Source organism: Mauremys mutica, chromosome 4, assembly GCF_020497125.1.
Source record: "Mauremys mutica isolate MM-2020 ecotype Southern chromosome 4, ASM2049712v1, whole genome shotgun sequence".
In the NCBI taxonomy this organism is placed as follows: domain Eukaryota; kingdom Metazoa; phylum Chordata; order Testudines; family Geoemydidae; genus Mauremys; species Mauremys mutica.
In genome coordinates this window covers 151,365,861-151,380,717 of record NC_059075.1, presented here as the reverse complement: position 1 = coordinate 151,380,717, position 14,857 = coordinate 151,365,861, and the positions used below count along the sequence as shown (strand labels likewise).

Here is a 14,857-nt window from a genome sequence, read left to right as displayed (position 1 = left end):
AAAATATAGGTAGAGCAGTCCCCTGCCCTTCCCACCCTTGTCAGTTGTAGAATATTTCTCCCACAGTGTTATGTCTCTGACCCTTAGATTACATTTCCTGGCTGAGGGAATCAGAGTGAGTCTCTTGTCGGATTCAATCAGTGCAGCTCCCAGCTTCAGCAGAGAGTTGCACAGAAGCATTCAGCTCTTGGCATTGGGCACACAACCCCCAGAGGGCCCTCCACCTTTTCCAGCAGGTTGTAGTACCGGCCTGTTAGATGAGAGCTGTGATGACCATCTGAAGTGACCAATCAGATAGAAATGAAATACTCAGTTGAAACTCATAGAAAAAAGCATAGTTCTCCCTTCCTCCCCTTAATTGGCATGTAATGTACATCTTAATGTTCTCAACCTTTGTCTAGCACTAGTACAGGCATAGGGACACAGGATTCCCTTCACTTCCATCCAATGTCTGTGTTGCAGATATTTCATGACTAAGTCGGAAGTTGCCTTGGGAAATGATCCTGTCTGTTCTTTTACAGGTCTCAGAAGAACAGATCTCTTCAAAAGTCCAGAACAGGTATTTCCAATTACCATTCTGAGAATCAGGCTTTCAGCCATTTCAGTCCCAGTGTGACATTTTCAGAGCTCCCAAAGAGTTGGCCCGGTCAGACCCCCTGGCAGACTATTTCTATTTGTCTTAAAGTACTCTGATGGTATAAGACCCTTCAATAATACACATATTGTATTACACTTGCAAAGTACCCTGAGCTGTGGGAAGGGCTCATGGATATGGGACTCCACTTGACTAGGTATTAACAAGTCCTTTTGTTTCTGTTGTAGTGACACCGTATCTCTGTTAATGTACCGCAAGGTGAATTCCGATGCTAAGCCAGGTAAGTAACATGCACCTATTGTTTACAATTCGCTGCTAGAACCAGGGGGACATTATTACACCAGGGCCCCTGCCCTGGCTGATATACTGGGAGACCCATATCCCATCACTCCACTGGGGAGTGTGAGAAGGAGCTGCTGCAGTTTGTGGGGTTGGGGTTTGACAGGGAGAGGCCAAGACACCTGCCTTCTTAAGCCCAAGTACTGGGATACCCTGTCTGCCACACAACTGGGGAATGAGAGACGGAGCTGCGGCAGATTGCTATTGGGGTGTGGTGCCATTGTCAGGCTCTTGGGATTCTTGTGCGTAAATCATCTTTCTGATATCAAATATATGTCCCTCACCTCTGTTGCCAGAACCTGGGAATAAGCAACAGGGGATGGCTCCCTTGATGAGTGCCTGTTCTGTCCATTCCCTCGGAAGCACCTGGCACTGGCCACTGTTGGAAGACAGGACCCTGGGCTAGATGGCCCACTGGTCTGACCCAGTATGGCCGTTCTTATGTTCTCCTATTGTAAAGAACCCCATTCAACAGCCAGCCAGTATAACGGTTTATAATTTCTCCTGTACAAGCAAAGGAAGCCCAACCTGAGGTTAAAGGGATCCAGCTCAGCAGGGAATCATAGGCCATGGGAAAGTAGCTGCAACTGGCCAGCAAAAGCAGCTGAGAAGTAGCTGGGTAGCAGGCAGCGTGGGAGCTGGGGTGGTAAGGCTGAGAGCTGAACAGAGGCACACCCTGTTGCTGGCCACAGCAGGAGGACACAGGGCAGCAGCCTGAAGGCAGGGGGACAATGTGAAGGAGTCTCAACAAGACTCTTGACCGATTGCCCTGTGCTGGGCTGACCTGGAGCTGGGTTAGGAATCCTTTGTTGTAACTGTTAGAGCAATTGTCCCTGGGCTGTTTGCACCTTTTATTTCTGGCAGCCCAAGTAATGGGATCCTCAGTTCCCTGCAGTGTGCAAGTGTTTAGGAGAACACACTAAGCACCTGAGCCAGCAGACCCTATTGCTTGGAGCACCTACAGCACTTGCTTCAGAACTGGTAGTACACCCAGCACACTATCAGACATCTGGAGGGGCCTGGGGTACTACAACACATGCAGCAACACCCTGAAGGAGGGCCACTTACAATGTTACCTCAAGCATAGGTTGTAACTGTCACAGACCGGCCATGGGGTGACAGGAGGAAGGAGGGTAGTGAGTGGCACCTGAACTGTAGCAAGAGGGAGAGAAGAAAGGGATTGGATGGGGCGGGGGTTGGTTTTGTTTTTTAAATCAGGAAGGGATGGAACTTAGTGTCTGTTATAGCAAATAGAAGGGGATTGACAAATGCTCTAGAGAAATAATTTAAAAAAATATTTTAATGTTGTCTTATGGGTCTGTACAGCACATCACTTTCTGGGTGCTGTTTAATTAGGGCTGTCAATTATTCGCAGTTAACTCACATGATTAACTAAAAAATTAATCATGATTAATCGCAGTTTTAATTGCACTGTTAAATAATAAAAACAATGAGGAGTCCAATGGCACCTTAAAGATTAACACATTTATTTGGGCATAAGCTTTCTGATGAAGTTTTGCCTACGAAAGCTTATGTCCAAATAAATCTATTAGTCTTGAAGGTGCCACTGGATTCCTCATTTTTGTGGATACAGACTAACACGGCTACGCCTCCAATACTTATTAAACAATACCAATTGAAATTTATTAAATATTTTGGATTTATTTTTTACATTTTAATATATATTATATTCTATGTTGTAATTTAAATCAGAATTACAAATATTTGCACTGTAAAAATGATAAACAAAAGAAATATTTTTCAGTTCACCTCATACAAGTGCTGTAGTGCAATCTCTTTATCATGAAGGTGCAACTTACAAATGTAGACTATTTTTGTTACAGAACTGCACTCAAAAACAAAACAATGTAAAACTTTAGAACTTACAAGTCCACTCAGTCCTACTTCTTGTTCAGCCAATCACTCAGACGAACAAGTCTGTTTACATTTACGGGAAATAATGCTGCCGCCCACTTCTTATTCACAATGTCACCTGAAAGTGAAAACAGGCATTCACAAGCACTTTTGTAGCAGTGTTTTAAGGTATTTATGTGCCAAATATGCTAGACATTCTTATGCCCCTTCATGCTTCGACCACCATTCCAGAGGACATGCTTCCAGGCTGATGACACTCATTAAAAAATGTGTTAATTAAATTTGTGACTGAACTCCTTGGGGGAGAACTGTGTGTCCCCTGCTCTGTTTTTACCCACATTCTGCCATATATTTCATGTTATAGCAGTCTCGGACGATGACCCATGTTGTTTATTTTAAGAACATTTTAACAGCAGATTTGACAAAATGCAAAGAAGGTACCAATCTGAGATTTCTAAAGTTAGCTCAGCACTCTAGCCATGGTTTAAGAATCTGAAGTGCCTTCCAAAATCTGAGAGGGATGAGGTGTGGAGCTTGCTTTCAGAAGTCTTAAAAGAGCAACACTCCGATGAAGAAACTACAGAACCCGAAGCACCAAAAAAGAAAATCAACCTTCTGTGGTGGCATCTGACTCAGATAATGAACATTAACATCCGTCAGTCCGCACTGCTTTGGATTATTATCAAGCAGAACCCATCATCAGCATGGACACATGTCCTCCAGAATGGTGGTTGAAGCATGAAGGGACATATGAATCTTTAGCACATCTGGCATGTAAATATCTTGCAACGCCGGCTACAACAGTGCCATGAGAATGCCTGTTCTCGCTTTCAGGTGACGTAAACAAGAAGCGGGCAGCATTATCTCCTGCAAATGTAAACAAACTTGTTTGTCTGAGTGATTGACTGAACAAGAAGTAGGACTGAATGGACTTGCAAGCTTTAAAATATTACATTGTTTTATTTTTGAACACAGGTGGGGGGTTTTTTGTGCATAATTCTACATTTGTAAGTTCAACTTTCATGATAAAGAGATTGTGCTACAGTACTTGTATTAGGTGAACTGAAAAATACTATTTATTTTGGTTTTTTACAGTGCAAATACTTGAAATCAAAAATAAATATAAAGTGAGCATTGTACATTTTGTATTCTGTGGTATAATTGAAATCGATATATATGAAAATGTAGAAAACATCCAAAATATTTAAATAAATGGTATTCTATTATTGTTGAACAGTGCAATTAATCGTGTGATTAATCACAATTCATTTTTTTAATCACTTGACAACCCTGCTAATAATATAGTTGCAAACAGTCAGCTCATCCAAGCAGCTCCACTGAGGACATGCTTCAAATTACAGTACATAGCACTGGCCTAGTAGCTGCAGCCTGCAATTTAAGCAGAGATTTTACTAAATCCAGTTTTGAAAAGGCATGCTCAAAGTGGGAGGGGACTAAGAGGGGAGCAGGTGCAGTGCTGCAGTGGATGGTTGCACAGGGGAACAGAGCCCAAAGAGTTAGAAGAACAGCCCAGAGCCTCCACCCCCTCCCACATTCCAACCCTTTGCCTCAGCCCAGAGCCCCCTCCTACACCCCAAACCCCTCAGCCCCAGTCTCACTCCAGAGCCTTCACCCCCTCCCACACCCTAACCCCCTGCCCCAGCCTGCTGAAAATGAGTGAGTGTTGGGGAGAGTGAGTGCCAGAGGGAGGGAGGTTGGAGTGAGCAGAGGACGAGGCCTTGGAGAAGGGGCAGGGCTGGGGGCGGGGCAGGGGTGTTCAGTTTTGTTGCGATTAGAAAGTTGGCAATCCTAGTAATACAAGTCTTATTTAAAATACAGAATCAGATTACTATAAAAGAAATGGTTTGCATAAAACTCATTTGAGTGCTTTACAGAGCCCACAGAGGAAGGCTGCCCTTAGCTTATTTACAGAAAAGAAGGGAACAGCTCACCTGTCTAAAGATCAAGTTTTGCCTCTGACTCTCTGGGTCAGACTCGCAGACCAGGTGTACACTACAGACTTCTGCTGCATAGCTGTGTCAGTCACAGGCGTGAAGAGGTGTTATCCAGTGATGAGCTGCCAAAATCTTAACAACGGGTTCCCTATAAAAAGTTCTGATTTAACAACGGGTTCCCTATAAAAAGTTCTGATTTAAGGGATGTGCGACAGCATGTATTTTTTGTACCAATAGGGTTACCATACATCCATATTTTCCCAGGAGGTGATTAAGAACCGAAAAGCCTGACATGTCCAGGAAAATACAGATGTATTTTAACCCTACCTAAAGTTCTTTTTTAAAAAGATGGGGCTGAACTAGAAATGAGCTCCGTTTCACATGTGTGGGTGGTGATCAGGGACAGTCTCAATTTTTGGGTCTTTTTCTTATATAGGCTCCTATTACCCCTCACCCCCATCCCGATTTTTCACACTTGCTGTCTGGTCACTCTAGGGTGTGCACATGTGTGGGTCCCAGCTGCTCCCTGCCCCCCCTCATTGAAGCAGGTGTGCAGGGTTACTGCCCTGGGAACTGCAGGGCACCAGTGGATGTGGGGCTGGCTGCAGATAGGGGCGTGGGGCAGGGCTAGCTGGAGGCAGGGAGTGACACGGGCTGGCTGTGGGCAGGTGATGCAGACGGGCGGGCAGAGGGCGGCTGTGGGCAGGGGCTGGCTGGGGGCAGGGGCTGGCTGGGGGTGGCTGTGGGCAGGGGGTGGGGCAGGGGGTGGCTGGGGCCAGGGGGTGGCTGGGGCTGGCAGGGGCTGGCTGCGGGCAGAGGGTGGCTGGGGGCTGCGAGTAGCTGCGGGCAGGGAAGGCGGGGGAGGGGCGCAGATACTCACACGGGGGGGGGGGGGGCTGGGAGCAGCAGGAGGCAGCCGGGGACTCACCAGGCAGCAGCAGGAGCCCCAGGGCCAGAGGTCCAAAGAGCAGGAGCAGCAACAGAGCCAGGAGGCAGCTCACATGGCTCCCGCAGCACAGCGCAGCGCCCCCCCGGCGGGCGGGAGGAGGAATTACAGGCTTCCCAGGCAGAGCCCATCAAAGCTTCCCTCGCAGGGAAGCTAGTTAACAAGCGGTTCTAAAACCGCTTCTAAATTTAACAACGGGTTCGCGCGAACCGGTGCGAACCGGCTCCAGCTCACCCCTGGTGTTATCTCTGACCAGCAGAGCTGTACTAGCAAAAACCCTTGGTATTGAAACAGTTATACCCCTTTTACCAGTATAGCTTATTTTGTTCTGGGGCAGGGATGGAATAAGTTATATCAACAAAAGCACAGTTTTGCTAGTATAAGCTGGTTCTACATGAGGAGCACTTTGCCAGTAGAGAATTAACAATGTTAATCAACTAGAAGTAAATCCCCAAATTTCTAACATGACAAAGTCATGGAATTTGAATGCACAACAATGGAATCCTCCTTTGAATGGAGCATGATGTGAGGCTCCTGAGATGATCTGGGATCTTGCAGTAGAACAGATTACCTGATGCTCAGAAGACAGCTGCTATTGCTCAGAGTAACCGCCTCTGCTCTTTGGGCCTAATGTATAATTGCACAATTTGATCTGTGCAATTAGCATAGCATGTAGAGGCCCAAGAGAAGCTCATAGACTTTTTCTGTCCTTATGGACTTTAAACTAGACCATTAATGAAACTCACCAGTACTGAGCAGGAGGTCAAACACCATCCTACTGACACCAGCTGACAGTCCATTTATATGTAAGCTTTTGCATCTTGAGCAGGAGAGTTACAAGTGTGTCAATGGAGAAGGGGCAACGATTTACTTTGTTCATACAGTGCCTGGTATATACATGTTAATCAATTTGTCATTGAGCCTTTTTGAGTGCAGGCCTTGTGTACTATTTGATTTACAAAAACACCAAAATGAGAGATTTTCACAGAGTAATTTCAACAAATAATTGTCACAGTTGGTATAGCTGGACATTCATAATCAAAAATTGTATCTGATTTCTTCTCAGTTAAAAAGTCGGTCAGAGCAGATGATGAACTCTGCTTCCCCAGGAGTGCTACAGAATCCAGGGAAATCTCTGATGTAAATCAACCAGATTTTCCTGGTGCAAATCAACAGGACCCTTTCAATGTAAGTAAACCTTTTGCCCTCTCCACCAGGCAGTCTGCCAATCATAACAGTGGTAGATTTATTTAGGCTGGGGTAATCTACACTTCTACAGTTCCACTTCTACAGTTGCAAAGAGCAAATGAATTTTTTGTAAACTAGTGATGATAAAAGGGAGAAATAGAACAATGGATCTTGCAGCAGTAAATATTACATCATTTTTGACAGGACAGCTGGATCTATGAGATAATATATGTTAGGATATAGATATTTATCTGTCTGTAAAGGCCTATACTTTAAGAATTTAGGTATATGTTTATTATTTAGCTAGTTATAGAGATATAAAAGAGAGAATCTGTGTAAGGGCCTTCTCTCACTGTGACAGTTTAAGGCCCTGTTCTTATGCCAATGCCTTTGGCTAAGCAGCAGAGGCAGCCATAAGCTGGGAAGTGTATGGTCACATCCTCACATTCCAAACTAGTCACTTTGAAATAAGGCAATCTGCAGCTGTTAGAAAGGTGATCCGATTTATCACCTCCAGAGAAAGGGAAGAGCCTAGAATATGTAAAAGGAAATTTAGTTTGATAGTTTTCTGTTTGGTAAGAACTCCCTTATGTCTTTATAGATGTAGTTGTAAAATCCTCACTTCTGTATTGTTTTGTCATTATAGTTCCCACTTTGCTATTGTTTATTTGCATGATCTCTGTCTGGTTCTGTCATTGTTTCTGTCTGCTGTATAATTAATTTTACTGGGTGTAAACTAATTAAGGTGGTGGGATATAATTGGTTTACTAATCATGTTACAATATGTTAGGATTGGTTAGATAAATTTCAGTAGAATGATTGGTTTAGGGTATAGCTAAGAATATTGCTATATAAATTAGGGGCAAACAGGAAGTAAGTTGGGATTCGATAATAAGGAAAAAGGAACTTGGATTTAAGCTTGCTGGGAGTTCACCCCAATAAACATCGAATTGTTTGCACCTTCGGACTTCGAACATTGTTGCGCCCTGTTCATGCGAGAAGGACCAGGGAAGTGGGACAGTGAAGAAATAAGCTCTCTAACAATATATTACAACTAAATGTACTAGAAATTGATTTCTAGTTACTTGCATGAAGTCTGAGAGATGTGCTCTAGTACAACCAGAAGTTACTAGGCTTGAAACATTTCACTTCAGAGCAGGGAAGAATAATTTCCTCCATCCACAGCAGGAATTACATGGTGAAATTCTATGGGCTGTTTTATGCAGGAGATTGGACTAGATAATGATAGTTGTCTCTTCTGACTTTAAAATATATGCATGCAAACACTAAGAATATTCTTTTTTTTTTTTTTAAAAATCCAAGGTATGACACTATGAACTTAAACTGACTTTCCCATAATGTGTTATGCTGGAGTATAATTATCCAAATGCAAAATCAATCTCAAACAGTTAGCTCTCAAACAATAATTGCTCAGTGTGTCCTTGTTCCTCCTTACCTGGATTCTTCATGACTTTACTGGCCATCTTCTCCATGAATTTGACAATATTTTTTATGCTGAATTATTCCTCCATATTAGCAACATCTATTGGGTGTGTTCTGCCTTCCACTCCTTTCATGAACAGCTGAACATCATCCTTATTGCTCTCCAATTGTTTCATATATCATGTGATGGGTAATTACACCAGGATGCCATTCTTATTTTCTAAATGGTCTCTTTACTAAAGCAGTTGCTTACAAAGCTGCTGTGTGCTGCCTAGCATGCTAGCCATGTGCATACAGACTGACTGACTCCCTGGTGCCTCCTCCAAACCTTTTCTTCCTGCAACCCCATGCTCCTTCCTCCAAGTTCCATGAATCTTTATTTTCAATATATTTTTTTTGTTTTTTTGCACAAGCATCTGATACTTTGCTGGGATTTGAGTTTACTAGTAAGTGGTCTACTCTGGGAACAGAGACTTTACCACCAACCCATTGCAGCCTGTTAGGCCTCATATTCGTTCAAATTTGCTGGTCTTCGAACCAGTCTCCCACGTCCTGTTTGTGCTATCACTATTGGTAGTGGTCTTGCTTACACCCTGTTGAATAGTGCCCGGTTGGCAGGGGCGGCTCTAGGCATTTTGCCGCCTCAAGCACGGCAGGCAGGCTGTCTTCGGTGGCGTGCCTGCAGAGGGTCCACTGGTCCCGAGGCTAAGCCTGCGGGAGGTCCTCCGAAGCCGCGGGACCAGCGGACCCTCTGCAGGCAAGCCGCCGAAGGCAGCCTGCCCGCCACCCTCGCAGCGCTGGCAGAGCGCCTCCCGTGGCTTGCCGCCCCAAGCACGCGCTTGGCATGCTGGGGCCTGGAGCTGCCCCTGCCGTTTGGTCTTCTATATTGTTCATTTGTATATCCATTGCTTCTGAGACTCCTACATCAGTCCAGCTGATGGCTCGGGCTCATTTTAGTTCCTCTTGGTCCTGCCCTTGGGTGCAGGTGTGATGGCTGTTTGCCACAAAGCTATAATTGTCTCCAGTTTTGTCTCTACCACTGTCCTGAGTCCGCAACTCCCTTGTATGACCCGTGTCCCATGGTAGTTTGACTGTTGCCTTTTGCCATTGTTTTGTGTCGCAATTTTGATAGGCGACTATCTAGTCCATGGAAGGGCATATTATGATGATCCAACATTGCCAGGTCAGGATCCTTTCCTGGGTTTTGGCCTTTGCCATCAGTCTCTTGGCTGTTTGTTTTTTACTGCCATCTATGCCGTCCCATTGCTTTGTGGGTAGCTGGGGAAGAGCCCCTGTGCTCAAATTCCCATTTGGCACTGAATCATTGTCAGAGCCCATTGTCCAAGCATATTGTGTCAGGTATGCTGTACTTCGCTAAATTCTCCTTCGGTTTCCTGACTTCAGTTCTTGCAGCTTATTATTCTAGCCGCATGCATCCAGACTGACTACTTGTAGCCTCCATCCTGTGACCCATGCTCCTCCCGTCATGTTCCATGCGGGTTGCTACCCCAGTCAGTTTGCAGTGAGCTGCCTTCTCTTTGCCAACACCACCAAGCCACTAGAGCTTCCCCATTCATCCTTACTCTGCTCACTGTGTTTTTAAAGCGGTCATGTCCAGCTCCTGGACCAGGCAAAACATCTATCCTAAATAAAATAAATTGTTTCTTACTGTCTAAGATGCTGACCAAAGCCCACCCAAGTCAGGGCTGTCCCCAGGGCCGGCTCCAGGCACCAGCCTACCGAGCACCTGCTTGGGGCGGCACCTTGGGAGGGGGCGGCACTTGGGGTTTGTTTTTGTTTTTGTTTGGCCAGGCGGTGCTGGGGGGAGGCGGGGCTTAGGAGGCGTGGTGCCGTGTTGGGGGGGCGGGGACTTGGGCGGTGCTCGGCTGGGGCGGGGACTTGGGCGGCACGACGCAACACTTGGGGGGCGGGGTCTTGGGCGACGTGACGCTCGGGGGGCGGGGACTTGGGCGACGTATCGCTCGGGGGCGGGGACTTGGGCGACATGATGCTCGGGGGGCGGGGACTGGGCAGGGTGCCGCTTGGGGGGAGGGGCTTGGGTGACGCTCAGGGGCGGGGCCTTGGGTGGCGTGATGCTTGGAGGGGGGGCGGCGCTCCTTGTTTTTGCTTGGGGCGCCAAAAATGTTAGAGCCGGCCCTGGCTGTCCCTAGGGATGGATGCAAGACCAGCTGTCTCAGGCCTGTGCTAGAGGGGGGCCTGGCAGCACTCTAATCAGGACAGCTCCCCTTGCCTTGGTGCTGTTACCTTGGGACTCTTGCAGAAAGTTGCTCCTCCAGCTGAGATTGCAGGTGCTCAGAGCTTGAAGTCCTCCCCCTGAACAGCTTGCAGTGCCCGGTGCATTCTCCCTCACCCTCCCAGCAGCTACAGGTGCAACAATCTGTGGGTCCTGGGGCTTCTTTCAGTTCCTTTGTGCACAACAAATGGCTCCTCTTCTGGCTGCTTATCAAGTGACCTAACAACCCATGAGGAACATCACTGGGGGAGCATACTTGGATAAGCAGGGGAATGCATGTGCATAACAGTGCCCCTCATGGGTTGTAATTGGGGTTTGAACTCTGGATCTACGGCACTAAAGGTGTAGGCATCTTAGCTAGAGGATTTAATTTCCTCTTCTATAGCAGTAATAAGATATTGTCCTCTGTGTACACCAGCCACTTCAGGGGGAGACAGCAACCACGAGTGCGTTACACACTTACCCTGTCAGGGAAGCTCATCCCAAGCATCTGAGGTACACGGGAGTTCAAAAAGTACTTTGAAGCACCACTTTGATAATAATCTTCCCCAGTATGGGTTTGGACACCAAGACTGACGGGTTGGTGACCACTGCTGTAGATGGTGATACAGTCAGTTAGGCATGGGAGTCAATGAAGAAGAGACTAGTTACCAAATGAACCTCAAGTGGCAGGTTGTGAGGAGGGGATGGAGTGACAGCAGCAGCAGAGGCTAGACAGAGCCCCTCCCACCCCATGACTGCTGCAGCTCTGGAGCTTAAATACAGGGACCCAGGATGATGACTGCTCTGTTGGCTGCAGAAGGTCCCAGTGATACTCCCTAGAATTATTTTTTTTTTCACCCTGTAATTGTGTTCAGTGTTGAAAACTCTTATTCTGCCCCCTGCTGTCCAAATGCACAAACTCTGTCACTGTCTTTTTCTTTTCTTCCTTCCCTCTTACTTAAAATCCAAAGCTGGGCCTCAGTGTTGAAAGGATCTGTGGGAACAGATCCTTCCTTACATGCCTCACCTCATAGGTAGGTCCACCAGAAAATGGGGTGAAAGGAGTAGGAGCCAGGAAGCCACTGAAGGTGAAGTGAAAGGTTTAAGGGGTGGGGAATACCTTGCCTAGTGAAGACAGATGCAAGGTTGCTGTTATTTTTCCTAATATAGCTTTGTTATTCTCTTTCAGGAGTCAGGCTTCCCTGGTAACAGTGTGTGCTGCATCAATGAGGTGAGTACAATACATGCACTATTTCCATGTTGATTTGATTGGCATGTCCTAACTTTCTCTTCCTTTTTTTTTTTTTTCTACATAACAGTGAAATTAAAATAACATTTTTAAACTTGTCATATTTTTTATTCCTAGGAAGCTGATACTCAGCAGAAACCAGACAGCAAAAAAGAAAAAAAGCTCAAGTAAAGTTAAGAACACTTTGTCACCTCTTCCATTTGAGTCCAATCAATGGCTAAGTTTCCATGTGTTGCCCACAGAGGTGAAAGTTGTGTGAAGCTTTTCATAGATTCCAAGACTAGGAAGGATTATTGTGATCATCTAGTCTGACCGTTTATCACAGTCCAGAGAGCTTCCCCAAAACAATTCCTAGAGCAGATGTGTTAGAAAAACATCCCATCGTGATTTAAAATTTGTCAGTGATGGAAAATCCACCACAGTCCTTGGTAAATTGTCTCAAAGTTCAGTTCCCCTCACTGTTAAAAATTTTACAACTTATTTCCAGTCTGGATTTGTCTGGCTTCAGCTTTCAGCCATTGGATCATGTCAGACCTTTGTGTGCTAGACTGAGGAGCCCACTGTCAAATATTTGTTCCCAATGGAGGTACTTACAGACTGTGATCAAGTCACCCCTTAACCTGCTCTTTCTTAAGCTAAAGAAATTGACCTCCTTGAGTCTCTCACTACAAAACGTGTTTTCTAATCCTTTAATCATTCTCCTGGCTTTTCTTTTAGCCCTCTTCAATTGATCAACATCCGTCTTGAATTGTGGACACCAGAACTGGACACAGTATCCCACCAGTGCCAGATATAGAGTGAAATACCCCCTCTACTCTGACTCGAGAGTTCTTTTGTTGGTACTGAAGACCACTTACTCCTCCCAGGCCCCTGGAAAGCTGTAACCATATTAAATATACTTTTTAAAGCAGAATTACTACCTGTGTGATATGTTCTCTGGAAAACAGGGTTTGATAATGGAGTATGTGGATAACGTGAACATCTTGTCAAAACAAGTTTCCAGAAAAGATATTTCACTCAAGATCTCTGTAGTCTTTCTGCCAGGTGTTGTTGGAAGCAAAAAAGAGGGCTGGGTTCAAATATCTGGTGTTTCCTCTTAAGATTAGCAAACACCACTGGCTTGAGGCCCCCCACTCAGAAATCTGGGGTGGAAACTGAATACCTTAACAGCTGATATTCGCCCCAAGCACTGAGTCTGTGTATAAAACAAGGAAAGATTTATTAAGGAAAAAGAACATAGCAACAATAAACCAACAATATATTCATACAAATAATGAGTAGAACACCCACTCCCATAGTATTCTGGGCAGTAGTCTTCCACATAGTTCCCTCCCTGCCCACTTGAACCTCTGATGAATAAATATCTCTTAAATACATCACTTTCCCCCTTTGTTCCTCTGCTACAGCCCATTCCAGGTTTGTTGTCAGTGGTTGTGACACTCAGCCAGAAAGGGTCAAGTGACTAGCAGGCTAAATGACCCAAATTCAACCTTTAAAGACATCTTAGAAAAATATATGTAAGCAGTCAGGGTGAGCTCTACCCTGACATCTGGTGGTGAATGGTGGTCAGTGTGGAAAAGAACTTCAGGGGCTGGTGTTGTTTGCATAGGCACACCCACCCCACCTAGCATGAGCCCACAGCAGCCCAAATGGTCACTTCGGCTGCTGTGGGATCCCCAGTTTCTCTGTTATTGGGGCAGGAGGAATAAAGTGTTGTTACCCTGATTATGTGAATGAAGGACAATGAAACTGTTTTATGACAGAGGGACTCATCAACTAAGTAGCAGTCGCTAGACAAGGGACATGGGTTCCAAAACTCAGTGACTTGAGAGAGGCTGGGGACAAGTATTTCTACCTGATGGTATGGGCCCTTTTTGAGGGCCTGAAACACCAATTGCACTATCTCTTCTCATCAGTGTTGAATAGCAGAGCTAATTTTGATTCTATTAATGGTTTAATTACAGGCTGCTGTGCTGAATTCACTTTGGGCTAATGGTGCACCAGCACTGGGGCTCCCCTACTACAAGCAGAAATTGCTAATGAACTAAGATTGCTGGGTGCTGAGATCACTGAGTGCTGTGTTGACTAGTGGGGGAGCCTGAAGATATATTGCTAAGCAGCTGGCAGAGCTGAGCAGTTTGTGGGCCCGTTGGAGTGGACAGTGAGTGGAGTAGTTTGTGAGATGGTGGGAGTGGCTCACAGGATGGCTGGTGGAGTGGAGCGGCTCGTGATGAAGGCTGCAGCAGAACTCCACGGAGAGGTGGGGCAGTTGGCCTCAGACCATGTAACGTGCCCCTTAACACTGTGTTACCCTTTTCTCCCCCACCCCATGTCCACCCAGCTGGGGAGGGGGGGTGGAACTCTGCAGATAAACTTTTGAACTCTGGGGCTGCACTGACCAGGGACAGAGACTTTTGGGTTGTTGGACTTTTGGGGGGATTTTTGGGTTGCTGGACTCAAGGGACTCTTGGGGTGTTGGACTTTGGGATTTTGGAATGATCTTTTGGGTGGTTGGACTTAAGAGCCTGAGGGTCTGCCAAACTAGCTTGGGGGTGGGTCTTTTGCTCATGGTTTGTGTTATGAATCGTGTTTGTGGTGTTTCCCCAACATAATGCCACATTGTTTCCCTCCTTTATAAAAAGGCTTTTGCTACACTCAGACTCCGTGCTTGCGAGAGGGGAAGTATTGCCTCCTGGAGGCGACCGGGGGGGGGGGGGTGGTATGTAATTGTCCCAGGTCACTGGGTGGGGGCTCGAGCCGGTTTTGCATTGTGTTATTGAAACAGAACCCCTGGATACTGAACCCGGCCCTTGTTGCTGCCAACTCAGACAGGCAGAAGGGTTACATATATAAATGTTAATTAGGGCCATTCCTTATAAATAGCTAACAAAGCTATGTTACATGGACTAGGGCTTTCAAATGTAGACTTAGAGCATTAGAAGAAGATAGTGATTGCATTGGTTTACCTATATCTTGTTAGGGGTTAATGATGTAACCAGACGGTCTCTTAGTATATTCCATTGATTCAGAG

At 45.8% G+C, this 14,857-nt stretch overlaps 1 protein-coding gene across 5 annotated transcripts in view; it reads left to right on the top strand.

Annotated features, from left to right (window-relative positions):
• LOC123368295 (ubiquitin carboxyl-terminal hydrolase 47-like) overlaps nucleotides 1-13,446 on the top strand; it is a 93,116-nt gene extending 79,670 nt beyond the window's left edge. For 4 of the 5 annotated variants that reach the window (XM_045012967.1, XM_045012969.1, XM_045012971.1 and 1 more), the window contains 6 exons: nucleotides 522-559; nucleotides 823-875; nucleotides 6,777-6,898; nucleotides 11,767-11,808; nucleotides 11,944-11,993; nucleotides 12,544-13,446. In XM_045012967.1, coding sequence (XP_044868902.1) covers nucleotides 522-559; nucleotides 823-875; nucleotides 6,777-6,898; nucleotides 11,767-11,808; nucleotides 11,944-11,993; nucleotides 12,544-12,622 — 384 coding nt within the window. In that variant the 3' untranslated portion in view covers nucleotides 12,623-13,446. Of the gene's footprint in view, nucleotides 1-521; nucleotides 560-822; nucleotides 876-6,776; nucleotides 6,899-11,766; nucleotides 11,809-11,943; nucleotides 12,195-12,543 lie in introns of those variants that run through there. The other variant, XM_045012968.1, reaches the window with a different exon arrangement.
• Nucleotides 13,447-14,857: the final 1,411 nt, after the last annotated feature.